The following is a 26,959-nucleotide window of genomic DNA, read 5'->3' as shown; positions in this document are numbered from 1 at the left end:
GTCAGTCGCCCCTTACCATCATACTTGGGCGGTTGCTTCCTTTTTTTAGTACAGTTTGGAGGAAAGAGGTATTTGTGGCCAATGTCTACTAAAACATAGGGGGAAGGGATAAAGGCAAATGAGAGCTGAATTTCAAGTAAAACTGAGGAGGGAGGGAACTAATTCTTTGCGAGAGTGTCTAGGAAATTTAAACACCCTACACGTTTAAAATGCTGTTTGTGCCAAGAGTTGGCTCGCTTGCGTCCCTCACGGCCCACCGGAGCCGTGTAGACGTCTGAATGTGCGCCCCTGGTCCTAGGCACTGTTGGTCCCTCCCAGACTGTTCCCCAAGAGTGTTTGCTCTTCCCTTCCCCAAAGGTGGAGGCACGGAACCAAAGATGTGGCTTCCAGCTGGCCTCTCTGGAATCCCGGTGCTTCCTGGAGGTGCATCTGGACAAGGAGAGGCCCAAGGCATGGCCTCCACCCAATCCACCAGGATGCTGGGATTCTGGGTGCAGCTCCATCAGAGCAAAGGCTTTGCTGTTCTTCTTGAGGGGCCTGACCCAGGATGGTGCAGGGCAGGAGGCAGGTGGGCCCTGATCACTTAGGCTTCCTTCCCGAGTGCTCTCCAGGTGCCATGTGGAACTTTCTGGTCTTCTTGGACCCCTCAATTTAGCAAAGTCCTAGTCACTGTGTGTCTTTTTTTTTTTTTTAAGGTAGGAAATATATATCATATATATATGTGTGTATATATATATATATATATATATACACACACACACACACATATGATTTCAAAACAAAACGACTATAGCCCGTGTTCTGAGCTCAGGAAGAATCAGCTAACCCCCCAATTAGTGGTATTAGCTAGAAATCAACGAGAGGAGGATTAGTTACCCACCTGCCACTGTCATGATTGCTATGTTATTTAACTTTGTTATTTAAATCAACTCAGGCCTAACACTGGCCTTTATCCTAAGGAAAAAGAAATTAGCAAAACTCACTGCTTCGATGAGCTACTGATATATTTAATACATGAAAATAAATACATGACTATTAAAATTTTAAATGTCCACCCACATATCACCTTGTGTTCCCTGTTGGTCCACATACTGTGCCTGGGAAAATTCCTGAGGCATCCAGACTCAGCTGGAAACTCATCCTGAGCAGGAGCTTGGCTTGAAGGGAGGGAGAAGGAACCCTCCGGGTTGGCGATCATACCATTTATTCACACTTGGTGGCGAGACAATGTTGTGGGTGTGATGGTGGGGGTGGGGGGACCCTCCCGAGGGACACCCCTGGGTTGGCACTGATATGCTGTGTGGCTATGACAGAACTTGAGACAGGGCTCTCAAGAGGCGGCCCTCATATCCACATCAGTGGCAAAAGCAGGGAGCAACCAGAGGTTGTCAGAAGAAAGGGCGGCACTGCCCAACCTCGCTCTGTCTGCCCCCAGGAGTGCTTTGCCAATGCCTGGTGGTCTCCCCAAAGGCCCGCCCACCAGTGCCATCCTCTGAAACTCTGCCCTTTGCTGTGACCCCATGGGCAAACCTGCAGAAAGGATCAAGAAATTCATTTCCAAGGTGGCTTTGGTTTCTGGGTGGCTCCGCCTCGTCGGGGGGTAACTGGCACTGAAACACTGACTGAATGAGCCCTGGGAGTCACCAGGGGGCTCCGGAAGGTCACTCCTGACGGGGAAGGTCTGGGATCTCGAGGCCCATTTGTGCAGGGGGTACTGGTGGGTGGGTGACTTGTGCTGGGGACATTAAGGTGGGTGAGGGAATAGGAACGCTCCTGCCTCGGAGGGCGTGGAGAGTCTAACCCATCCACGGACAACCTCCGGGCGTCTGCCACCACCCTGCGCTCTGTGTTCGAGGGACCAGCTGGGTGAATGGCCCGCACTGGAGTCTCCCTGGGGCGGGGTGAGTGGCTGCCCCTAGGGGTAGCCGGGGGTGTCCAGAAGAGGGCATGGAGCTTTGCAGCATCCCCCTTCGCCATCCACGGGGCCTCCCAGCCGGCGCCCTCAGGTCGGGAGCCAAAGAGCGACTCATCGCAGTAAGAAGGAGTGTGGCCAATCAGTCTGATAAGGGAAGAGAAACAGTGAGCTGGGGAAATAAACCCTAAAAACCTTGCCCACCCCCACCCCCTGCCAGGCAGCTGCAGCAGCAGAGGGTTGCTTATAGGTCCCAGAAGTCCCTGTCTCCCAGCCTGGCACCCGCAGTGAGGCCACAGCCCTCATGTACCACTACCCCCATCTCTGCTATTTTTCCCCTGCCAAGTATCCAGTCCCCCTGCATCCTGCCCCACCCCACCCCCACTCCCTGGCATGTGCCCCAGGCCAGGCGAGTTTGCATATCCCATCCTCCTGACCACACTGTTTGGCTCAGGAATAACCACATGACCCATTCTGCACAATAAGGGTCTGCCTTAGGACCTTTGCAGAAACTACTAGGAGAGAAATGTTTTTCTTCCACCTAGCCCTGAAGAACTGGCAGGATACAAGGGCTAAATGGCTGGTGGCTACCTCACCTGGGATGTGCAGGGGAAAGCTGCACAAAAACAGAGACAAAATCCCAAGAACGTTTTGAGTCCCTGTTATATGAGCCCCAAATGCCCTTTTTCTGCTGAAGCCAGTTTGGGTAAGTCTTCTGTCACTTGCAACCAAGAGTCCTGATTAATACAACCTTAGTCTTTATAGCCTTCACTTTTTCTCTTAACCCACCACTTTTCCCTTTTTGTAGCGGCCTTGTCAGCCGAACCCTCTGCAGTCATGCGGCCCTTCCAACTATATATTTGAAATTGCACAGCCCAGCACCTGGCATGTAGAGGGTTCTCAGTTTGAACCTCTGTGATCTGGCCTCATCACCAGAGCAGCTTTTAAAATTTTTGCATATTTACTCAGGGCTTTTCATGTGTAGGTCCAGGACTCAGCATGTCACTTGTGTGTCATCTCATTTCTCACAACACCCACAGGAGGGCGATATAATCCCATTTTACAGACAAGAAAACTGAGGCATAGGGAGGGTAAAAAGGAGGGTACAGACAAGATTCAAATCCAGCCCCCTGCTCAAGGACCCAAGCTGTTGATCACTCAGTCAGACTTAAGTGCCTTCTAGGCCTCTCACCTTTAATTAGATTCATTCAGCAATTTTTTTTTTATTAGTCCCACAAATATTCATGGCATACCTATGAGGTATCAGGTCCATGGTATTTGGCCAGGACTAAAAGTGCTTCCATTCCCAAACTGCAAGTCTTTGAAATGTCAACCTTTTGCCACTTGATTTAGCTGTTCAAAACCATACCTGGTTGATACCTATGTCTGTCTGGTACCAAAGTTGCTGCTCAATAGCATCTCTAACTCTTATGTACCTTCTAACTTGACACCCTCTACTTGTCAGCATCCAGCATAAAATTCCATCCTCCAGGAGAGCATAGGGTTGACTGTTGTCTCCCTTGTTTTGGACACCATACTTCTGTTAATGCAGCCTACGCTGACACCAGCATTTTCAGCCACGTTGTAGCTGTCAGTGCTGCTAATGTCAACCTGAGCCTGCCTTGTGGTCCATGGCAATTGTCAGGTGGACATGATAATAATGGGGACTTGCTTTTATCTCTGTTGAATTTTATCTCCTTAAATAAACACTATTCCCATTCTCAACTAATATATGTGACTCTTGGCTCAGAATGGATCCTAAATATGATTGGCTAGTTATTATGGACTGAATTGCATCCTCCCAAAATTCATGCTGAATTTTAAAGAGGTAATTAAGGTTAAATGAGGCCATAAAGGTGAGGCCCTAATCCAATAGTATTTGTGTCCTTATAAGAAGAGGAAGAGGCACCAGGAGTGTACACGCTCACAGAGAAAAGCCCATGGGAGGACCCAGTGAATAGGTGGCCATCTGCAACCCAAGGATAGGTAGGCTTCAGGAGAAACCAACCCTGCTGGCATCTTGACCTTGGACTTCAAGCCTCCAGAACTGTGAAAAAATAAATTTCTGTTGTTTAAGCCCCCCAGTCTATGGTATTTTGTTATAACAACCCTGATTGACTAATATACTAGTCTTTCATGTCTTTGTTCAAGACACTGATGACAGTAAATAAGATAGAGCCCTCAGCCCTCCCTTCAGGCTGATATTAATCGAAATAATCCAAATAATCTAATTCGAACCTACAATAATAACCACTGGCATTAGATCCTGTTTTTCTAAATTGTTCGTGAAAATGCAGCAAGAACCATTTTCAAAATGACTTGCTGAAGTTCAGAATCATCACATTTATGTCATTTCATGGATCAACCACACTAATAATTTCATGCAAATTGCTGTGTGATCTTGGGCAAATCACCTGACCCCTCTGGGCCTCAGAAGCCCATTCTAAGACATTTGGGGATGGGTATTCCACCGTCACAACCATTATCACTACCATTTACTGAGAGCTTCCTAAGTGTCAGGTTACCGTGCCCAGCACTGTACATGTCTCATCCCATTTAACCTTCTCAATAATCCCGTTAGGTCCCACCTTCCACTGTGAGGAAACTGTGGCTCAGAGAGGTCAAAGTGCTTGCCCAAAGTCACACGGCATGTGAACAACAGGGCATCTTCCCATCCTGTTACCTGTATTTGTTCTTCTTCCTTGGTGCGAGGGTCAGGGTCTTGTCCCTGGAGGAGGTAGTCTCACAGCTCCCGTTGGCCCCTGAGGCCTGTGACGCCCCTGTACCCACTCCTCTGGTTCTGCTGGCCTTCCGCATCCAGGGTGGGTCAAAGACTGGTGGTGTGGGCTGGGTGCCTGCAGGACTGCCAAACAAAGTCTCATCCACGTATGACGGCCTAACCTTGACCCGGCAGCTGCCCCGGCAGCGGTGCTGAACGTGGAGGGTCTGCATCCCACTGACGGCCAGCTCCACTGGGGTCTTCACGCTGCTCATGGTCCTGGGTGACAGCAGGTGTGCTCTGCCTGCCAGTCCCTGCCTCCAGGTCTCCCTATGAAAAGTGGTCACGGTGGCAACCATCTGTCATCAGCAAAGACTGGCAATCTCTTAAGTCCCCGTCCCCAGGGCAAAAAGGTCACGTTCTCCCTCAACCAGTCCTCCTCAAAGGGGAGCTGCCAATCCCAGGGGACATTTCGGAAAATGGACTTTTTTTGAGTTGTTGTAATGACGGGGAGAAGGGTGCTACTGGCAAATATTTAATGAGTAAATATGCATTCCTAGCATACAGTGTGTACTCAGTAGATATTTGTAGAATGCTAAGGGGGTGAAGAATAGATTGGGCCTGTGCCTACTTTAGCACCAACCAGAAAACGAACTATGGTGGCGGGGGGCAGACAGAGCAGGCTCCTATATCCTGTACATATCTATGGGGCAGGAATAATAACCAGCATAGATCCCATGCCTACCTCCTGCAAAGAGCTCTACAAGCATTGTCTCATTTAATCTTCTCAGCAGTCCTGTGAGGTAGCTTCCTTTATGTCCATTCTACAGATGACAAAACTGAGGCTTCAAAAGATGAAGTCACAAGTGTAAGTCCCACCTACAAAGCTAAAACAGTGGAAATAGAATTTGAACCCGATAGGAGTCTAGAGCTTGTGTACTTAACCAATCTACTACTGGGGGATTACACCCAGCCCGCCAACTGCCCCACATTCACCGATCCCCAAGTCAATGTCCCGGCTGATGTTCGAGGTGCCCGCATTCTGGAGTTATTTTCCTACCTGAGCATCTTGGCTGGCTGACGTCGGCCGCAACCCACAGCGCCCCCTTCCCCCAGGCCTGGACTCCTTTGCGGGGACGCTTGGGCACCTGTGGCGCGCGGTTCATCCGAGATCTGCAGCTCTGAACCCCAGGAGCACGCGACCCCCGGCAGCTCAGGCCGCCCCCGGCCCCCGCCTGGGGGACCGCGCGGGCAGACTCAACCCGGGAAGCCAAGCCCTAGCGATGTATGCTCCGCGCGCGCATCAAACAGCAACCCGCGAGCCGTAAGGCGGGGCGGGGCGGCCAGAACCATTCGCTCCCGGGTGGGGGGATTAGGTCACCCTGTTCCGGACGCCCCCGGAGCTCCCCAAAGCCTCGGAGAGGGGTCTCCCGCGCCAATGAAGGGAGTGTGTGTGTGCGTATGTGTGTATGCATGCCAAGCCTCCGGAAGCTCCAGAAGGTGAGGGAACGCAGCCTGGGCCGCGTAAAGGCGCCCCCCCCACGCCCTGCCGCGCCGTTGGTACGTACCCGCAAACTCCGCCCCCTCCCGTTTCCCTGCGCCCCGGCCCGCATGGCTGCCGGAACGCGCCCGGCGGCCGCACCGCGGTCCCGAGCTGCCATGGCCCAGTGGAGGAAGAAGAAGGGGCTCCGGAAGCGCCGGGGCGCGGCCTCTCAGTCCCGCAACAGCGACTCGGAGGACGGCGAGTTTGAGATTCAGGCAGAAGATGACGCCCGGGCCCAGAAGGTAGTAGCGCTGGGCTTGGACATACGTCAGAGCCCGAGTCCCGGCTCCGCGCAGCGTCCCGCGGCCTCAGTTTCCCCAGCTGGGGAGTGGGCACGGCTGAGGGTGGGGAGAGGTCGGCTGGCCGGGGGTCGGGGCAGGACCTCCGGCCTAAGCACGTGTTTCGGTGTCCGACACGCCCAGGGTCCTGACGTCCCGAGCCTCTGTGCTAGGGAGGCTGGGGCCTGAGGGCCTTCCGGCCTTCCGGGCCGGCTCTTGGTCTCGCGCTTCTCATTGGCTACTTCCTAGCCAGGGGGCGGGTCCCGGTTCCCATTCGTCCAAGGAAAAGTGCGGGTGATGAAGATCAGACTTTGAGAGGGGCATTCTTGGGAGGATGAATTAAGAGAAGGCTGCACCTCTTGGCTTGAGACAGTGACGCCCCCAAACCTCTGGGAAACTAATAATAATAAGTTAAACTTGCGTTTGTAGATAGCTTACAGTGTGCTATCCTCCGTGCTAAGAGCTTTTACAAGCCTTATCATTTAATCCCCACACCAACCCTGTGAGCTAAGTAGTCACACTCATTTTCCAGAGGAGGAAACAAGCCTGGAGGGGTGAAGGGACTTGACCAAGACCTCACAGCTTGTGAGTGGGAGAGCCAGGATTCAAATCCCGGACTGTATGGTTCCAGGCCCTGTGCTGTTTCCACTACTGAATGCCAACTGTATGCACATGGGGGGGTCAGGTATGAGCACCAAGGAGGCAAAAGAGCTGTAGCCCATTATTTCTCACAGCCTTGTGCTTGGCGGGTACCTGGCACAGAAGACTCTGGGTAAGTAGATGAATGAGTGGGGCTTTATATGAAGAGAGAGGTCTACACTCCTCTGAGGCAGGGACCAGATGGGAACCTTATTGCACACCATCCGAGCCTCACACAGTAGGTGCTCTGTAAATATGGACCAAGGCACAGCCCTGTGTTCAAGTTCAACCCAACCTTGTACTGGCTGTGGGACATGGGAGAAGTTGCTTAACCTCTCTGTGCCTCAGTTTCCACATGTGTAGAAAGCTGTTGATTATGTATGCCTCCAAAACTGTGGAAAGGATGAAATGACAGTGTTCACACATTCTACTCTACAGTAAATATTGCTGGGGCACCAGTGTGTTCCAGGCACTTTGTTATCATGTGTCTAGAACGGGGGTTGGCAAGCTTTTCCTGTAAAGGACCAGATGGTAAATATTTTGGCTTTGCAGGGCCATATAAGGTCACTGTCTTCTTTGTTTGACTTTTTACAATCTTTTAAAATTTAAAAACCATTCTTAGCTCACAGACTGTACAAGACAGGTGCAGCTCTGACCTAGAGGGTTGGTGGGGGACCATAGAGGGTCTCATAGGAAAGAAAATAGACTCTGAAGCCAGGGTTCAAATCCCTTGCTGGCCGTGTGACTTTGGCAGGTCACTTCACCTCTCGTGCTTCAGTTTCCTTCTCTGTAAAATGGACTAAGTAATAGCACCTACTTCACAGAGTTGTTTTGAGGATTAAGTGGGTTAATTTATTTTTTTAAATTTTTAAATTTAATTTAATTTTATTTTATTTTGGCTGCATTGGGTCTTTGTTGCTGCGTGCGGGCTTTCTCTAGTTGTGGCGAGCGGTGGCTACTCTTTGTTGCAGTGCGTGGGCTTCTCATTGCGGTGGCTTCTCTTGTTGCGGAGCACGGGCTCCAGGCGTACGGGCTTCAGTAGTTGTGGCTCGTGGGCTCAATAGTTGTGGCTCACGGGCTCTAGAGTGCAGGCTCAGTAGCTGTGGGGCACGGGCTTAGTTGCTCCACGGCATGTGGGATCTTCCCGGACCAGGGCTCAAACCCGTGTCCCCTGCATTGGCAGGCAGGTTCTTAACCACTGTGCCACCAGGGAAGCCCTAAGTGGGTTAATTTATATGAATGCTTAGCACAGCACCTGGCTTATAGTAAGTGCCAGGTAAGTTTTAGCCATTATTACGAATTAGTGCTTTTATAAATGTTATTTCTGAGAAGAAAGGGACAGCGCTGTAGTCCAAGAAGACTCCCCAGAAGCGGTGTCTGAGTTTGATTTAGCTGTGCTAGAACAAGTGGGTGACAGAGGCGAGGCCAGGAATGAGAGAGACCAGAGCTGGGGAGGGATGATGGATCAGAAAGGGGATTGGAGAGTGGGGAGCTGGGCAGATTGGAAAGGTCTAGTATCTCACACATAGTAGATGTTTTGATTGGCTCCCTAAAGTTTTGAGGGCTTTGAATGACAGGCCAGGATGATAATTATGATGATACCACCACCTGGGCACAGTTCTAAGCTTTACACTCACCCATTTAGTCTTCACAACGCCCTATGAGGCATACGCTCTCGTCATCCCCATTTTCCCAATGTGGGAACGCAGGCTCTGGGAGACGAAGTCCCTGGTCTGATGTCTCATGGCTGGAGGTGACAGAGTTGGGATTGAAACGCGCAGGCCGTCTATCTGCAGAGCCCGCTCTCTGACCCTGTGCCCTGTCCTGGTCCGGTCAAAGGAGAGCCCTTTAGCAGAGAAGTCATGTGATCTGGCAGGCGCATCACCTTGAATGGGGCAAGGTTGGGGGCGGGCACTGGCAACAGGACAGCCCCCTTACTTGCCCCCAGTGGTCTCACTGTACCTGGAATGATGCTGCCTCTCTGTTGCTCCCTCCCAGCTGGGACCCGGCAGACCCCTACCCACCTTCCCCACCTCGGAATGCACCTCGGACGTGGAGCCGGACACGCGGGAGATGGTTCGAGCCCAGAACAAGAAAAAGAAGAAGTCGGGAGGCTTCCAGTCCATGGGTGGGTGAGCCAGGCATCCGGGGACTTTGTGTGGGGGGAGCAGCGGGGGGGTTATGGCCTCCCGTGCTCTGCTCTGGACCCAACACTGTGATGGGTTTGGGGGGATGGAGGCAGCAGATAGTCTCCAAGCCACTCACGGCCTTCTCGTGGGGGCAACGGGCCTGACACGATGCGAGAGCAGTTAGGGCAGGACTCAGGGCGATGCTGGTGCAGGAACAGGTACAGACGTCCGGGGATTGAGCGGCGTGACAGAGCCACATTTCAGAGCCGAGGGCAAGAGATGAGATAGTTGGGTGCTGTTGGTACACCTGGCCAGCCGGAAGGAAAGCCGGACTCTTTCTTGGCTCTTTACATATCAGTAGCATCTGGAGCAAAGATTGAAACATCAGGTGAATAGTTGTACAACCTGAAAGGAAAAGAAGCCTAAATGTGACTTGAGCACTGTTTTATTTGACTATTTTTCTATTTAGACGTGTGTATGCCAAAAAAACACTGTAGACTTAAGTTAAAGTAAGCACTGTACCAGGAATATATTTGCAACTATGGGACAAAGGGCTGATAACCCTAATATACAAAGAGCTTTTACAAATCAAGAAGAAAAAGACAAAAAGCCCAATAGAGAACTGGGCAAAGAAAATAGCTCACAAAAGGAATCCAGACAGCCAAATGTGCTAAAATTCATCAAAATCAAAGGAAAAAGCCAAAACAGCTCCATGTGGCTATTTTTGGCCTTTCTGAATCTCTAAGATGAAGGATTGACCAAAAAGCAGCTAAAACCATGGTGCTTTCCTGTCTCCAGGCCTCCCACTGTCCTCCCATCTCCACAAGCCCAGGTCACATGGAGGCTCCAAAGGCTACCTTCTCCCCCTCCCAGTACCATGTGCTTCAGCTGTCACACCCGTGCCTGCACCCATCACAGGCCCTTGTCACTTAAGACCCTTTTCTTCCTCTTTCCTTCCTTCCTTCCCTCCCTCCCTCCTTTCTTTCTTTCTTTCTCTCTTTCTTTTTCTCTCTTTCTTTCTTTCTTTCTCTCTTTTTTTCTCTCTTTCTCTCTCTCTCTCTCTCTCTCTCTCTCTCTCTCCCTCCCTCCCTTCCTTTCTTTCTTTCTTTCAACTTTTTTTTCTTTTGGCCACGCTGCACTGGCATGTGGGATCTCAGTTCCCCGACCAGGGATCAAACCTGTGCCCCCTGCAGTGGAAGCACGGAGTCCTAACCGCTGGACCGCCAGGGAGTTTCTGTCACCCTTTTCTTTTAATTATGAAAAATTTCAAACATATAAAAATTAGAAAACAGTGAGTCTCCACATACCTATCACTGGCTTCAGCAGTTTTAACCACTGGTGTTGTTTTATCCACACACTACCCACTCATGACCACCATCCCAGAGGATTCTGAAGCGAATCCCAGGCATCCCCTCCTTCTATGCCCAAATACTTCCCACCTGCCTCCAAGAGATGCAGGACCCTCCTACACCTAAAACAAACCCAGTTCCTCGGTATCATCCAAGGTCCCGTCAGTGTTCAGACCCCCATTGTCTCATGGCATTAAGAGCTTTCAAATCACAGGAATAAAGACGCAGACGTAGAGAATGGACTTGAGGACACGGGGAGGGGGAAGGGTAAGCTGGGACGAAGTGAGAGAGTGGCATGGACTTATATATACTACCAAATGTAAAATAGATAGCTAGTGGGAAGCAGCCGCATAGCACAGGGAGATCAGCTCGGTGCTTTGTGATCACCTAGAGGGGTGGGATAGGGAGGGTGGGAGGGAGGGAGACGCAAGAGGGAGGAGATATGGGGATATATGTATATGTATAGCTGATTCACTTTGTTATACAGCAGAAACTAACACACCATTGTAAAGCAATTGTACTCCAATAAAGATGTTAAAAAAATTATTAAATAAAATGACACTAAAATTTGAATATTCTAAAAAAAAAAAAAGATGGGCTTTTTTTAATGTAAACTTTTTTTTTTTTAATTTTTTTTAAAATTATTTTATTTATTTATTTATCTATTTTTGGCTGTGTTGGGTCTTCGTTTCTGTGCGAGGGCTTTCTCTAGTTGCGGCGAGCGGGGGCCACTCTTCATCGCGGTGCGCAGGCCTCTCACTATCGCGGCCTCTCTTGTTGCGGAGCACAGGCTCCAGACGCGCAGGCTCAGTAATTGTGGCTCACGGGCCTAGTTGCTCCGCGGCATGTGGGATCTTCCCGGACCAGGGCTCGAACCCATGTCCCCTGCATTGGCAGGCAGATTCTCAACCACTGCGCCACCAGGGAAGCCCTAATGTAAACTTTTGAATTGAATATAACATACTGACAAAAAATGCACAAATCATAAGTGTCCAGCTCAGTGAATTTTTACGAAGTGAATGCACTTGTGTAACCACTATCCAGATCAAGATAAAGAGCATTGCCAGCACCCCAGAATTTCCCTGGCCCTTCCAGTTACTATTTTCCATCAGATGTAACCACTAGTTCAACTTTTATCACCATAGATTTGATTTGCCTATATCTGTAACTTTATATAAAATGACTCATTCAGTATGTGATAATTTACGTGTTGCGTGTCTCTTTCAAAATTAGGTTTGTGAAATCTAACCATGTTATTAGCTTTTCCAAACTGTTCAATTTCATTGATGTTTAATATTTCATTTTATGAACATACCACAATTTATTTCTCAACACAGTGAATGAAAATTCCAGGTGCTAATACCTAAAATTGTGATCTTTTTTCATTTTAGCTACTTTGCTGAGTGCATAGTGGTAGCTCATTGTGGTTTTCATTTGTATTGATAGTTCTCTAGTGACTAATGATGTTGATCACCTTTTCATATACTTATTAGCCATTTATACATCTTCCTTTGTAAAATGCTTATTAAGGTGGGTTGTTTTTGGTTTGTTTTGTCCATTAAAATTGTCATGTCAGTGAAAAAAAAAGCTTTCAAATCAGAATCCAAATGTGGTTCATACCCCACAATCAGTAGATTTGTTTTCTAAGTCTCAATTAACCAATCAGCTTTGCTCTATCACTTTTCTTTTTTTCTTGCTATTTATTTGTGGATGAAACTGGCATTTGTCCTGTGTAGTTTTCTGTCATGTGTCATAGGGGCTCCTCTAGCCCCCTGGCCATTCCCATGTCTTTCCCAGGCTTGAGCTACCCAGTGTTCAAAGGCATCATGAAGAAGGGCTACAAGGTGCCAACACCCATCCAGAGGAAGGTACGGGGCGGGGAAGCTGATGCGGGTTGGGAGGTGGGGATGGCCAACCTGGCCCTCCTGCCTGGCCTCTTGACCTCCACCCCTAGTCCCATCTGTCATATCTGTCGTCCCCTCTTACTCTGTCTGAAGCCCCACAAGCCTGCCCATTTCACAAGTGGAGAAAGTCGGGCCCGGCAGAGCAGAGGTTCGACCCTGTGCCTCTTTGCCACTTAAGCTGCCCACTGCTGAGTCCCTGCCCGGGCAGCTCGCAGGCCCCCCATCATCACCTGGGTCTCATGTTTGTTGTCCTCAGACATTTAGCCAAGAGGGAGATAACGTTTCTCTGGGATCCTGAGGAGGATGACTAGATGGGGAGATAGAGTCTGGCTTAACCTGAAGAAGGTTGTTCCAACAGTGGAAAGAGTTGGGGTAATGGGCTGCTCATCCCCGGAGGTGTGCAAACAGGCTTTAGCAAGAGTGGGATCAGGGCTGGGGGACAGGCGCCATCCCTTTTGCTGAGATGCTCTGGTTTGCCCACTCCCTGCAGACTTGAAGCTCTGGATCACGTGGTGCTTGGGTGCAAGAGCTGACCCCTCTCCTCCCCCGCTCATTCCCCTGCAGACCATCCCAATGATCCTGGATGGCAAGGATGTGGTAGCCATGGCCCGGACAGGCAGTGGCAAGACGGCCTGCTTCCTCATCCCCATGTTCGAGAGGCTCAAGACCCACATCGCCCAGACCGGGGCCCGTGCCCTCATCCTCTCACCCACCCGAGAGCTGGCCCTGCAGACCATGAAGTTCACCAAGGAGGTATGTCTGGGCGCAGGGACGGCATGGCTGAGCTGAGCTGGGACCAGTCAGCGAGGCCCGAGTGGGCTGAGTCAGCTCCCATCATCGGCTCTCAATCTCTCTCTTTTTCTCTCTCCACAGCTGGGCAAGTTCACTGGCCTCAAGACTGCCCTGATACTGGGCGGGGACAAGTAAGAGCCCCCTCGGTGCCCTGTGCAGTGGTCCCCCAAAGCAAACGTGCCCCGTGCCTCCCCGTCAGATGGACTGAGCTGTGCTGCTCATTAATAACAGCAACTTCTCTGCACATTCTTAAAACACCACCAAGGGGAAATATACCGTAAAATACCAAAAGGAGTTTCACACACACAACTCAGACACAGGTTCTGATGCTTCTAAAAGAGAGCTGGCAGTGCACTGGGTCACCCAAATGGGTCACTTAGTTGTATATGTTTTAATATGCTTGATTTGGGGCTATTTAAAGTGGAATGCACACAAATAGAGGATGTTTGTAATAGCTCAAATCTGCAAAATACTATATTTTTCCTGATGTGCTTGCACCATCCTTCTAAGGTAGCAGGCACCACACCTGTTTTACAGATGAGCTAACTGGGGAAGTGATGGGCTCAGAGAGCCGCACAGTGGTCTGGTAGTAGAGCTAAGATTAGAACCCCTGCCCCCCGTCCCACAGTTTCTCCCTCAAAGGGCAGCCCCTTCCTCATTCTTCTCTCAGAATGTCACTGTCACCAGTCACTTTTGATTCTCACTGAGAGTGTTTTGCTTTTCATTGCTCTTTTGCCTACATTATAATTTATTATCTCTATTGTTGTGATTGTCAGAAATACCTCCATAAGCTGGACCTGGCCCAGAATTCTGACTCCTGGTTCCTACAGGTGTCCCAGGGGTGTTTTCAGAGGAGAACTAAAGTTAGGGATGTGTACTCAGACGGTTTGGGAGCAAGGACGTAGAGATCCAGGAAACCTGATTCTAGGTGGAGCTGGCAGTTCCAGGGTTAGTTGCTAGGTGGCGCTGTGGGTCAAAGGCGGTTTTGCTGCAATACGAACAGAGTGAATGAGATGGGTTCCGTGGCTGTCTATCTTTGGAGAACTTTGTTGTTATCAGTCCTTTTGTATGTTTGAACTTGTAGTTCTTGTCAGGGCAATGCTTTTGCCTAGTAGCTCAGCAATCGTTTTTCCCCAGTTCCGAGCCTGGGGTCAAGGTGTGGGACTCAGCTGAGCATTTGGTGATGGGAAGGGAGAGGGACAAAAGAGACCTGTTCTATCAAGCTGACACCTCTTCTTCTGCCTAGGATGGAAGACCAATTTGCAGCCCTGCACGAAAATCCCGACATGTGAGTTTGTGGATTGGGGGTGATGCTCTGGGGTCCCTTCCCAGATGGCCAGGGTCTGGGGAGTGAGAGGAGGGCTATGCTGGTGCCCTGGCCCTGGGTGACCTGGCCTGCACAACCACTTCCAGAATCATTGCTACCCCTGGGCGCTTGGTGCACGTGGCTGTGGAGATGAGCCTAAAGCTGCAGAGCGTGGAATATGTGGTATTTGATGAGGCTGACAGGTAAGGCTGCAGGTGCATCCCCGGGCACTGGTGTCAGGGTTGGCCAGGAGGAGGGGCTCTGCCAGAAGAGACCTACGCAGTCGAGATCAAAGCAGCATTTCCCCAAAGTGGGCCACAGACTGTAGGCAGTGCCAGAGCTGATGGGGCTCCCTGGACCAACAGTTTTTCTTTTGTATTACTTTTAGGAATATTGAAAAGAATAGTAAAACAACAAACACATGATTTGAAAGAGATAAAAAATAGCACAAGGTTGAAAGCACAGACTGGAGCCAGACAGGTGGGATCAAATCCCAGCTCTGTGAACTTGGGTAAATCCCTGAGGGTCTGCGGGCCTTGGTGGCCTCAACTACAAAGTGGGGATGAAATAGCATGTACCTCACAGGGGTGCCGTGAGGACTGAAGGGGTTGATATTTTATAAAGTACTTAGAACCATGCCTGACCCAGAGTGAGGGCTGCTGTCATTTATTTCAACATGAATTTGTAAGAAACATGACTGAGACCAGACCTAAGATTTCAAGGTCATTATTGCGTAGGATGAGGTTGTTGAATAGAGAAAAAGTGAGCTGAGTTAAGGAAGCACCTGTCCACGTAACAGCAAGTGTGATGGGGGCAAGGGTGACAGGTTTGGAACTCACTGGAATGGAAGCCCCTCTCCTGACCCTGTGCTGCCCTCTGCCCTCCCAGGCTCTTTGAAATGGGGTTCGCAGAGCAGCTGCAGGAAATCATCGGTCGCCTCCCTGGGGGCCACCAGACTGTCCTGTTCTCTGCCACGCTGCCCAAGCTGCTGGTGGAGTTCGCCCGGGCTGGTGAGGGAGCCACAGGAGTGGGGCTGGGGGCTGGGACGCATGTCAGTGCCTGGGAGGGGCTTGTCCCTCAGCGACTCCCCCTCCCGTCCTCCTCTCTTGCCCACCGCAGGCCTCATGGAGCCCGTGCTCATCCGGCTAGACGTGGACTCCAAACTCAACGAGCAGCTCAAGGTGAGGCTCCACCCGTGCCCCTTCCCGGCCCACGGCCTGGACCCCGTGAGCCAACCGCAGTGACCCTTCTCCCTGCAGACCTCCTTCTTCCTCGTGCGGGAGGATGCGAAGGCTGCTGTGCTGCTCCACCTGCTGCGCAACATGGTGCGGCCCCAGGACCACACGGTGGTATTTGTGGCCACCAGGCACCACGCGGAGTACCTCAGTGAGGTGAGCTGCGGGGTGCCCCCACCTGCCCGGGTCCTGGGGCCCAGCACCTACTCCATCGCCACCTCAGAGCTGCGGTTCCATGTTCAGCCACCAGAGGGCAGCGCCAGAGCAGGACTGAGGGCTGGCCAGAGCTCTGTACTTTTTTATTCTTTTAAGTTTTTCTTATAAAAAATTTCAGACATGTAGCAAAGTCAGAAAGTAGCATAGTGAACTCTCAGGTACTCAGTTATCAACTCACATCCAGTCTTGATTCATCTAATATTCCCCGTTCCATCCAGGGTATTTTGAAGTGTATCCCAGCTGTCCTATCATTTTTCTGTAGATATTTAGTGTCCCATGTGTTTCAGTTTTTTAAATTGAGGAATAGCCTGCATGCTATAATCTGTGTAAAGTGCCCTAATCTTACACGAGCAGCTTGATGAGCTCTACCACACGTGTATATCTGTGACCCTCCTGGGAAGAGGTCCACGAACCCCCAAGGCTGCCAGGGCCCCTCCTGAGTCAATGCGGCCGCCTCGGGTCAACCACACCTGAGTTCTGTTATCTGAGGACACAGTTCGCTGGGTTTCACTTATATGACACACATTTACCGGTGCTTCCTCTGTGTAGCTGCTGGGGTCACTGATGAATAAAACCAAAATAGTAGTTTTTAAAGAGCAGTTAACACTTTCACGGTGCTTCCTGTTTTCCGGGCCCTGTTCTCAGTACTGTATGTGTATTGGCTCATTTAATTCTCATAACAAAGCTACAGAGAGGGAACTGTTATTCTCCCTGTTCTACAGACAAGGAAAGTGAAGGCACAGAGAGGTTAGGGAACTTGGGCAAGGTCACAAAGCCTGTTAGAGACAGAGTCAGCATGAGACTTGTGTCTTGGGGTGGCGCTTGCAGCCTCCCTGAGGGAGACCTCTGCACGTGCCATCTTTTCTTGACATTCAGACAACCCTGCAGAGGTGAGAGGTGATATGAGCCCCATTTATACTGATGAAGACACCAAACCGAGGTCACCCAGCTGAGCTGGGGTTTATACCGAGGGCGCCCGACTCCAGAGCCCGTGGTCTTACTGCCATGTCATGGCGCCCTCTGCCACGGCCCAGCCTCCTCTCCTCTCCCCTGCCCCTCTCCTCCTCACCCCTTTCCCTCCCTCTGGTCTTCACTCTGGGCAGCTGCTGACGACCCAGCGGGTGAGCTGCGCCCACATCTACAGCGCCCTGGACCAGACGGCCCGCAAGATCAACCTGGCCAAGTTCATGCACGGCAAGTGCTCGGCCCTCATCGTGACTGACCTGGCAGCCCGGGGCCTGGACATCCCACTGCTGGACAACGTCATCAACTACAGCTTCCCCGCCAGGGGCAAACTCTTCTTGCACCGCGTGGGTAAGGAGCCTGTGGCTGCACTGGGCACCGGGGAGTCCCAGCGGGAGCTGAGGGCACAGGGCTCAACTCCTGCCGCTGCAGGTGGGGAACTGAGGCCCAGGGAGGGCACCAGTAAATCAGAATCTCTGGGGAGCGTGGCCCAGGCCGGAGCTGGTGGGCAGCCCTAGACTCTAAGGAGGTGATGCTCCCACTTTCTGGATTCCCCAGTCTTGTGCTCCTCTTTCCCATCAGGTACTTGATGACACGGCCCCTCCTCCCCACAGTCCTCTCCCTAAAGCTCCATCTTTCTAGCTCCTCTCCTGGGAGCAGCCTTTAAACAGCATCCCGACCCCCCTCTGCCTCCTGCTCCATCCACTGCAGACAGAGTCTCCTGACTCCCGGCCTTGTCCAGTCAGCCTGTCGAGCCCCACCTTCCCCTCAGCCCACCCAGGCCAGCTCACTCCATTTTATTTTTCAGTTATAAAAGTAAGGCCCGCACGTAGTAGGAAAATTTGAAAGTGGAGCAAAGCACCGAGAAGGCAGGAAGTCACCCTCCCCTCACTGGTGATGTGACGGCCACAGGTGCTCACCCAGCACTCCTGGTGGGCCCTGGTCCAAGTGTTCTACTTGCTCTTTTTGTCTTCACAACAACCCTGTGCAGTGGGTACCAGCGGCATCAGCTCCATTTTACAGATGAGGAAACCGAAGCAGGGAGGTTAAGAACTGGTCAGGTGTCTCAGACGTAGCAAAGTGGGGCCACTGGCATTCTTTTTTTCAATTGTGGTGAAATATACATAACATACAATTACCATTTTAACCACTTTCAGGTGTAAGTTCAGTGGCATTAAGTACGGTCACACTGATGTGCAACAATCACCCAGCTTCCATCTCTAGAACATTTTCGTCTTAACAAACTGAAACCCTGTACCCGTTAAACTCATTCCCTCTCGCCCCTCCCCCAGCCCCTGGTAACCACCAGTCTACTTTCTTTGTCTTCTTTTAACTCATAAACGCGCGTGTCATGTTTATAAATACAAGTAAGTTAAATAAGTGCGTGTGAGAGAAGCATCTGGTGGGCAGGTTCCTTGGAATTGTTCTGCATATGACTGAACATCGTCAAATGAGTAAATTCTGGCTGCCCACGGTGGGCTGCCCGTGGGCAGACCTTCGGGGTGCGAGGGAGGCCTCCACCTGGGTCTCCAGCCTCTTCTCCCTGTTGGCAGTTGCATGCTGTGCCCTCGATTCCGTTGCTTTGGGAGGGCTGGCCCTGCACATCCCTTGAGGCGTCCTCAGAACCCCCAAAGGGAACTTCTCATGTGCCGCGTGACCAGCAGCGTGAATCGGACTACCGCAAACGAATCTTCCACATGTGGTGACACTTGGTTTCTGCAAGATGCAGAAACAAGCCAAAGCGTAATGCTATTCATGGACTGACTTACCACAAAATTAGAATCACACTGGACATTCTTCTTGCCTCTGTATACATCATGCATGTTTTTCGTTCACCATTTAAGCATCATTCTATAACAGGGGTCAGCAAATTGTTTCTGTAAAGGGCCAGATGGTAAATATTTTAGGCTTTGGAGCCATTTAGTCTCTTACAGATCTCAGCCCTGGGAGCATGAAAGCAGCCACAGGCAATATGTAAATGAAGGAGCACAGCCGTGTGCCAATAAAACTTTATTTACACAGACAGGCTGGTGGGGGGCTGGATTTGGGCAGGGGCCACAGCTTGCAACTCCTTTCCTCAGCTGTGTAATTCCCACCATGTGGTCATCAGCTAATTAACTAACCCTCTGTCCTTAAGTCTTTAAGTGGTTTCCATTTGGGGGCTGTTCCGCGCAGAGCTGGAGTAGGTGATCTGTGGGTGGATCTTTGCACCCTGTGTTATTTCTCTGGGTAAAAACCCCCCAAAGTGGGGATGCTGAAGACTTGTGATACTGATAAAGAGCAGTGTCTTGCCTCTATTCCTGCTAACCTCCCAGAGCACCATGTGGGCTCACGTACTCTCAGGCAGGTAGCCCTGGTGACTGTCACTGCCTTGCCCCCTTTTGTAGGTGGGACACTGCTCAAGGAAGTGGGGCTGTGGCCTGGCTTGCACCTTTAGGGTCTGGCACGTGGGACTCGTGCTGGGCTGTGGGGTCCTTTGCCTTTGCTCACGCTTGACTACCTCCTCCTGCAGGCCGTGTGGCCCGGGCTGGCCGAAGCGGCACGGCCTACTCCTTGGTGGCCCCAGATGAGGTCCCCTACCTGCTGGACCTGCACCTGTTCCTGGGCCGTGCCCTGACCCTCGCCCGTCCCCACGAGGAACCCTCCGGTGAGCGGAGGCTGGGGAGGGGCTGGGGTCCCCGCTGGAGTTCATGGTATGGATGGGGGTCGGAGGTGGGCCAAGCTGTCCTGGCTTGGGAACTTGACCCTAGGGGAAGATCCCTGTTTGTTTGTTTTTTTAAATTTATTTATTTTATTCATTTATTTTTGGCTGCATTGTCTTTGTTGCTGTGCGCGCGGGCTTTCTCTAGTTGCGGCGAGCAGGGGCTAACTCTTCGTTGCGGTGCGCGGCCTTCTCGTTGCGGTGGCTTCTCTTGTTGCAGAGCACGGGCTCTAGGCGCCCGGGCTTCAGGAGTTGTGGTGCACAGGCTCAGTAGTTGTGGCTCACGTGCTCTGGAGCGCAGGCTCAGTGGTTGTGGCTCACGGGCTTAGTTGCTCCACGGCATGTGGGATCTTCCTGGACCAGGGCTCAAACCCTTGTCCCCTGCATTGGCAGGCAGATTCTTAACCACTGCGCCACCAGGGAAGCCCAAGATCCCTGTATTTTAAAGTCAGTGAAGAGCCAGATAGTAAATATCTTAGGCTCTGCAGGTCACGTGATCCACGGCAGCTCCTCACCCGTGCCCTTGTAGTGCAAAATTAGTCACAGACAACACAGAAATGAGTCGATGGGGCCATGTTCCATAAAACTGTACTTGTAAAAACAGTAGGAGCTGCTCGATAAGTGATGGTTTCTCTTGTGGGGATTATTTTGTGATTCAAGACCCAGAGTGGGGCTGGGGAGGGGAGGTGGGGCCCTGGGCAGGCGGCCGGGCCGGAAGGCCTCTGTCCAGGCCTCTGACCGAGCTCCTGGCGGGGAGGCAGGCGCGGGCGGCGGGGACGGCGTGCTGGGCCGGGTGCCGCAGGGCGTGGTGGACGATGAGGACTGCGGTCTGCGGACCAGCCTGGAGGCGTCGCTGGAGCTTCGGGGCCTGGGCCGCGTGGCCGACAACGCCCAGCAGCAGTATGTGCGCTCGCGGCCGGCGCCCTCGCCCGAGTCCATCAAGAGGGCCAAGGAGCTGGACCTCTCGGGCCTGGGCCTGCACCCCCTCTTCAGTGAGTCCCTGCGTCGGGCGGGCGGGGGCTGGCGGCAGGCCCCCTGGAGCCCGCTGCGGCCTCACGCGTCCCTCCCTCCCCGCCAGGCTCGTGCTTCCAGGAGGAGGAGCTACAGCAGCTGCGGCTGGTGGACAGCATCAGGAACTACCGCTCCCGGGCGGTGAGTGCGGGGCCTCGGGGCTCCGGTTGAGCTCCTGACCCCCAGCAGGACCCCAGCAGGGATTTTCTCAACCCGCGGCTCTGGCCGTGTCAGCACCTCTACAGCCACCCCTTGTTCTGGAACCATCCCTGTTGGTCCATAGCAGGTTTCCCACCCCTTCCATACAGTTGGGTAGACTGAGGCTCACAGGGGGCAGTGACACACCCTAGGCTGTCAGAGGCCTGAGGAGCTGGCTTTCGATAGCCTCTTCTCTCCTCCTGATTCCCGTCGGGTGCCCCGTCTTGTGCCTCTGGGAGGTGTACCCAAAAGCAGGAAAGGCCTGCCAACCAGTGTCAGGAAAAAGGGGCTGGAGCCTGTTGTGGTTAAGGGCACTGGTTTTGGAGCCAATGAACCTGGGTTGAAATCCCAGATCTGGCTTGTCCCAGCTGTGTGACCTTAGGCAGGTTACTCGCCTTCTCTGGGCCTCCCTTTGTAATTGTGAAAAGCAGGTAACTAGTGGAAGGGAATTGGGAGGAATGCTGGAGAGAGCACACCAAGCTGGGGAGGGTAGAGCTGGGGAAGAAGCGGCCAGTGGGTGAAGGCCTTGGGTGTCCCCTCCACAGACCATCTTTGAGATCAACGCTTCCAGCCGGGACCTGAGCAGCCAGGTGATGCGTGCCAAGCGGCAGAAGGATCGCAAATCCATCGCCAGCTTCCGGCAGGAGCGGCAGGAGCGGCAGGAGAGCCTGGCCGTCCCAGCCCCGAGCCTCCCAGCACCGCAGGAGGAGCAGCCTGAGAAGGAGGAGGCGGCAGGAGAGAGTGTGGAGGTGCAGGCCCCACCCTGGGGACCCTGGAGTCTGGCCTGGGGTTGCGGAAGCAGTGGGTCAAGTCCCAGCAGCCCATGGGGCTGACCTCAGGGCTTTGAGCAGTCACTGGGGGTGGATGCAGTGATTCCAGTCCCACCTCCGACACTTGTGGAAATCAGTGACCCGGCCTCAGCCTCCCCATCAGCGGAGTGGGGTCATAGTCTCGTCCACCATTCCTTGCCTGAAGCCCTGGGGGCCAGATGTGATTCGGGATTCAGAATCTTTACGGTGGGTCCACTGTGTATGATGTAACACTCTCAGCAGGGTCTGGGGTGTCACGGTCGTCAAATGCATAAGTTTCCACAGTGAGACCCACACCGAGAGGATGGACAAAGCCTCTTGTCAGCTCAGGTCAGCTTTTGCCACCAAGTGAATCTCAGGAAAGTCCGTTTTCAGAATGCTGTGGACTAGGGCTCTGCAGCCAGGTGACTGCGGTACCCTCTCCTGGGTCCGTGGGCAGGTTCAGGATGGTACATGGAGGATTCCCACAGGCCTAGGTAGCCCTGGCATTATCATCATCGCCTTGCCTCAGCCTGGGGTCCGGCAGGTGGGAAGGGGCAGAGCCGGGAGTGTTGGCAGCAGTGGGGGCATGACTCAGGCAGGGTCAGGCACTGGGTCTTCGTGGCGAAAAGCAGGGCTGGGGGGCCAGAGTGTCCCATTCACCTGGTGGGTAGGGCCCTGGGCCTGCTCATCTTAATGTTTGATTTGGACAGAGGGTACAGTAGGCAAAAAAATGCATTTGAAAACCCCTGGACTAGTCCACGTCATAGAGAGCAAGTCCAGACCCAGAGAGGGACAGGGCCTTGCCTTGGTCAAATGACCTGGGGGACCAAGCTGGGACTGGAATGTGGTGGGTCTCATCCTAGTTGGCACCCTGCCCTCCCCGACTCCCACCTGTCCTGCCTCTGCTGGTGCTTGAGGCAGGGGTTGTGTGCTGCATGTGCAGATGAGGAAACGGAGGGTCTCAATGGCAACACCAAGCTTTCAAAGTCCCAGCAGCCCCTGACCCTCAACCCTAGCTGGGCTGGTGGGTGGGGAGGCCAGTCCACTCCCGGGGCTACAGGTGACACTGGGCCCCGGTCCACCAGGACCTCTTCACAGAGGTTGTGGGCCGGAAGCGGCAGCAGCCAGGACCCGACCGAGGAGCCAAGAGGCGGAGGGAAGAGGTCCGGCAGCGGGACCAGGCGTTCTACATCCCCTACCGGCCCAAGGACTTCGACAGCGAGCGGGGGTGAGTGGCCGCTGGTCCCGGGTGGGGCAGGCGGGCCTGATGGTCCCCCCCTCCCAACCCCATGGTATCTCCCCACCCTCCCTCTGCAGCCTGAGCATCGGTGGGGACGGGGGTGCCTTCGAGCAGCAGGTGGCTGGCGCGGTCTTGGACCTGATGGGGGACGAAGCCCAGAGCCTGACCAGGGGCCAGCAGCAGCTCAAGTGGTGAGTGAGCCAGTGGGCACACCTCTTCCATGCCCACCTGTCTGCCACTTGGTCCCCACAAAAGGTGACCCCCCTCCTATCCTGACTCCCGTTTGATCCCCTAGAGCAGGAATTATGACGCCCACCCTGTCCTGCCCCCATGTGGTCATGCACAACAGGGATCTTGACTCCATCTGTCCTTTTGTGGGGGGCTAGTCTTGCTAGACAGGGGCTCATGACCCAGTTTGCCCATTTGGACTCTGGTTCTGGAGAAGTGATGTGACTCAACCCAGGGTCACAGAGCCAGGAGGTGCAGGTGGGGGTTGGGAACCCCCCAGGGTCCCCTGTCCCTGACCCAGGCCCCCAGGTTGGAGCTAATCCCCTGACCGCCACACTGCCTTTTGACCTGGGCTGCCAGGGAGTGGTGAGGAGGGCCAGGGAACGGGCCTTTATGGGACACCTGCTGCCTGCCAGACGCCCGGCACGCTGCTTTCCTTGAATCCTCCAACAACCCAATGAGAGGGTCGGGGGAAACAGGCCCAGAGGGGAAGCGGGCCACCTCCCTCCACAGCACACCTCCCAACTCTTCCCACAGGGACCGGAAGAAGAAGCGGTTTGTGGGACAGTCGGGACAGGAGGACAAGAAAAAGATCAAGACGGAGAGTGGCCGCTACATCAGCAGCTCATACAAGAGGGACCTGTATCCTGGAGGGGGGTGGGGGGCAGAGGGGGCGGGGCCAAGCGCCTTCTACATCCACATCTACTGTGGGTGGGGGGTGGGGTCAGGAAGGGGCGGGGTCTGGCTCAACCACCCCAGCTCCTACAGGTGGGGGCTAGAGGGGGGGCGGGGTTGAGCGGATTCAGCCACCAAACCCCCTGTAGGTAAGGCCTGTATCCTCTGGGGGGGCGGGGACCCCGCTCCCAGCCCACGGTTGTCTAGGGCCTCTCTCCCGGTGCTGCGCGCAGCCTCCTTAACGCAGCCTCCCAGCTACCAAAAGTGGAAACAGAAGCAGAAAATTGATGATCGTGACTCAGAAGAAGAAGGGACGTTTGACCGGCGTGGCCCAGAGCGAAGAGGTGGTAAGCGCGGCCGAGGGCAAGGTGAGAGCCGGGGTAGGATCGTCCTGAAAACGTAGGTTGCCAAGTAGTACATTTGGTCATGTTAGGGACTTGGTCCTCTTGATCTGGCCTGGGTCCCTCAGTGGGTGACACGCTAAGGTGGGATTTGAACTCGGCTCTGCTGCAGGAGCTCGTGCTCAGTGACCTCGGCTTGGGCCGGCTGCCCCGCGTGCCAGGACCTTGGTCAGCCCCTCAGGGCAGAGGAGCACCTTGGGAGTGGTGACGCTCGTGACTTTGAAGGGAGGAGACTGGAGCCTGGGCCCTGTCCCACTGCAGCCCCACCTTTGGGGCCGAGCTTGCTGTCAGAGAGGGGCTCCCGCTTGCTGTCTGGGGCCAGGCTGTGTGCTGGAGCCTCGCCGCACATGACCTGGGGGCGAGAAGACTGAGAATGGCCGGTTTTCAGGCCAGGAAACAAGTCGCAGTGACTGGCCCTGGGTCCCCCGGCTGCCTGCTGCCTCCCCCAGGGCCCCCCGCCAGGGAGTGGGGAGCTTGAACCTGTCCTGGGCCTCTCTCCACTGGGCCCTGGCCCTGCTTGTTTCCCCTGAGCCCGCAGGGCTGCTCACTGCCTCTTCAGCGTCCGAGTCTGTGTCCTTCAGCCTGGGGACGCCGTCTGTCACGGCTCCAGGCGCCCCTCTTCTCTGCCTCACCCAGGGCCTCCTCTGTTCTCTGCTCGTTCCCTCTGTCCTCGTTGACATTTCCTCTCTGACGGCGGATACCTCTTCTGTTTCTCCCTGTTTCTGTCTTGGATTTTCTCCGCCGCATCCTCTCTCTGTTTTTCTGTAGGTGTCTTTCTCTCCACGTCTCTGTTTCTCTTTCTGCCTCTGACTCTGTGTCCCTGTCCATCTCTCTGTCTCTTTCTTTGTCTCTGTTTCTCCCCGTCTGTCTCTGTCTTTCTGTATCTCTCTCCATCTGTCTCTCATTGTTCCTGTTCCTTTCTCTCCCCCCACACACACACACCCCTCCCCGTCTCTGTCTCTCCTCCTCTCTTTGTCTCTCTGTGGGCGTGTCCCTGCCTCCCCCGGACCCCCTCATCCCTCACTCCTCAGCTCCCGATTTTATCTGGAGTGAAGCCGGCTGCCGCTGTGGGCTTGCTGGACCCGGGGTGGTGAGGGTGGCCTGTGAGCTTCGGGAAAAAGCAGCTGTTCTCCCCCTGTGCTTTGTCCTCACTGGGGGTGGTGGGTCCCTGTCAGGTGGCCTGGCCCCTGTGGAGACATCTGGGGCCGCCTTAACGATCATCTGCGTGGGAGCCCTGCAAGGTCACTGCTGTGGGAGGGGAGGAGCTGGGTGAGGTGGGTGAGTACAGAAGAGGAGGGGCCAGGCCTTAGTGGGGAGCCAGGGTGCGGGGGAGTGACCTGCCCTCCCAGAGACCTGGGAGGTGGCGAGCGGGGCCACCAACCACTGCTGCTGCTGCTGCTGCCGCTTTGCTGGGTGACCTTGGATAAGTCCCTTCCCCTCGCTGGCCTTCTCTGATTTCTCTCCTGCCAGAGGGGGGTTAAGCTACAGCCTGTTTTCATCTAACAAGCCTAGAGCATGTAGTCCATAGAGATAGGGTTTGGAGTCTGTCTGGGTCCCCAGTGCCTGGAATAGAGGAGGCACTGAAAAGCCTTTGTTGAATGATTTATGATTGTAATAGTTACACTTATGAGGCCATACTGTGGACTAGGCCTTGTTCTGAACCCTGCACACATAGTAACCCATTTCCTCCACATTAGGACTTATGAGGTAGGTGCTCTTATTCGTAATTCATCGGAGAGGAAACTGAGGCACAGAGAAGTAAAGTAGTTTGCCCAAGGTCCAAGAGGTCACAGCTGGGACTTGATCCCTGGCAGTCTGGGCTAGAGGGTCCATGCTATTGCCCATTACAGTAGACTACTTAAGCTTTATTAAGCAATTACCGTCTGCCACATGTTGGGGCCACAGCAGTGAACACAGAACGAGAGCGGGGACAGGGGAGCATCCCGGAGGCTTCTGGGAGGAGAAGACATTGGGAGTCGACCCAAAGCCTGAACTCCCTGAATCTCCATCCTGGCAGGTGCATCCCAGCCCCGCACCCCTGGTACCCCCGCAGGCCGCGTGCGCTCAGAGCTCAAGACCAAGCAGCAGATCCTGAAGCAGCGGTGCCGAGCCCAGAAGCTGCGCTTCCTGCAGCGTGGGGGCCTCAAGCAGCTCTCTGCCCGCAACCGGCGCCGCGCCCGGGAGCTGCAGCAGGGCGCCTTCGGCCGGGGTGCCCACTCCAAGAAGGGCAAGATGAGGAAGAGCCTGTAAGGAAGGTGATACAGCCCTGTGGTTCCTCACCTGGTCCAAGCGTGGACATCAGCAATGTTCCCCGTGTACCATTGTGTGCCTGGCCCTGAGCTGGACACTGGGGGAGCTCCCTGCAGAAGCTGTGGTCTGTGCAAAGGCTATACGGCCACAAAGGGGCAGCAGCTGCCTCTGCCTAAGACAGGGCACATTTGAGCAGGGTGTTGAAGGGTTCATAGGAGTTTGCCAGCAAGGCCAGGCAAGGGCATGACCTGAGTTGGCAACTCGGCTGTTGCTGCTTCTGTGTGTTCTGGATTCAGGGGTGGTGGCCACACGGGTGTGAGCCCTGAGTGCCTGAGGCCCAATGATGTATTTTTAATGTAATAAACCTTTATTGAGCGCCTCCAGTGGACCAGGAGCATTGAGTTGGAAGGGACAGGCCCGGGTACTAGAATCCCAGCTAGTGTGCGGATGAGCCGAGAGCGTGTGGGCAAGACCCGAGT

General features: G+C 53.6%; 2 protein-coding genes across 4 annotated transcripts; one reads left to right on the top strand and one right to left on the bottom strand.

The window, feature by feature from the left end:
• Positions 1-986: 986 nt before the first annotated feature.
• Positions 987-6,083, bottom strand: RITA1 (RBPJ interacting and tubulin associated 1). Of its 3 annotated transcripts, none has more exons than XM_068563617.1 (4): positions 5,692-6,083; positions 5,377-5,518; positions 4,596-4,961; positions 987-2,059 (listed from the first exon to the last, which is right to left on the bottom strand). In XM_068563617.1, exons 3-4 carry the CDS (start codon positions 4,904-4,906, stop codon positions 1,552-1,554), a joined length of 819 nt encoding a protein of 272 aa, XP_068419718.1. In that variant the 5' UTR covers positions 4,907-4,961; positions 5,377-5,518; positions 5,692-6,083; the 3' UTR covers positions 987-1,551. The 3 variants fall into 3 exon arrangements, with proteins under 3 accessions (XP_068419718.1, XP_068419719.1, XP_068419717.1); XM_068563618.1 differs by having other exon boundaries at positions 5,377-5,455; XM_068563616.1 differs by lacking the exons at positions 5,377-5,518; positions 5,692-6,083 and having other exon boundaries at positions 4,596-4,990.
• A 139-nt stretch (positions 6,084-6,222) lies between these two features.
• Positions 6,223-26,859, top strand: DDX54 (DEAD-box helicase 54). The gene is made up of 20 exons (XM_068562584.1): positions 6,223-6,416; positions 9,090-9,219; positions 12,367-12,437; positions 13,038-13,226; positions 13,347-13,396; positions 14,512-14,553; positions 14,679-14,774; positions 15,460-15,581; positions 15,691-15,752; positions 15,831-15,962; positions 17,126-17,336; positions 19,498-19,632; positions 20,448-20,678; positions 20,765-20,838; positions 21,441-21,644; positions 22,772-22,914; positions 23,004-23,117; positions 23,692-23,796; positions 24,085-24,197; positions 26,248-26,859. The coding sequence occupies exons 1-20, from the start codon at positions 6,243-6,245 to the stop codon at positions 26,478-26,480; spliced, it is 2,631 nt and encodes an 876-aa protein (XP_068418685.1). The 5' UTR covers positions 6,223-6,242; the 3' UTR covers positions 26,481-26,859.
• The last annotated feature ends 100 nt before the right edge of the window (positions 26,860-26,959 follow it).

This window comes from Eschrichtius robustus, chromosome 14 (genome assembly GCF_028021215.1).
Source record: "Eschrichtius robustus isolate mEscRob2 chromosome 14, mEscRob2.pri, whole genome shotgun sequence".
NCBI lineage: Eukaryota > Metazoa > Chordata > Mammalia > Artiodactyla > Eschrichtiidae > Eschrichtius > Eschrichtius robustus.
This window is presented reverse-complemented; position numbering and strand designations above follow the sequence as displayed.

Excerpts from the sequence above, each read along its gene's own strand:
- DDX54 (XM_068562584.1), top strand. The coding sequence starts at position 6,243 with ATGGCTGCCGGAACGCGCCCGGCGGCCGCACCGCGGTCCCGAGCTGCC. Across the intron at positions 12,438-13,037 it reads CAACACCCATCCAGAGGAAG|ACCATCCCAATGATCCTGGA; the intron begins GTACGGGGCGGG and ends ATTCCCCTGCAG. Across the intron at positions 23,118-23,691 it reads GGCCAGCAGCAGCTCAAGTG|GGACCGGAAGAAGAAGCGGT; the intron begins GTGAGTGAGCCA and ends CTCTTCCCACAG.
- RITA1 (XM_068563616.1), bottom strand. The coding sequence starts at position 4,990 with ATGGTTGCCACCGTGACCACTTTTCATAGGGAGACCTGGAGGCAGGGA. Across the intron at positions 2,060-4,595 it reads AGGAAGAAGAACAAATACAG|ACTGATTGGCCACACTCCTT; the intron begins GTAACAGGATGG and ends TTCCCTTATCAG.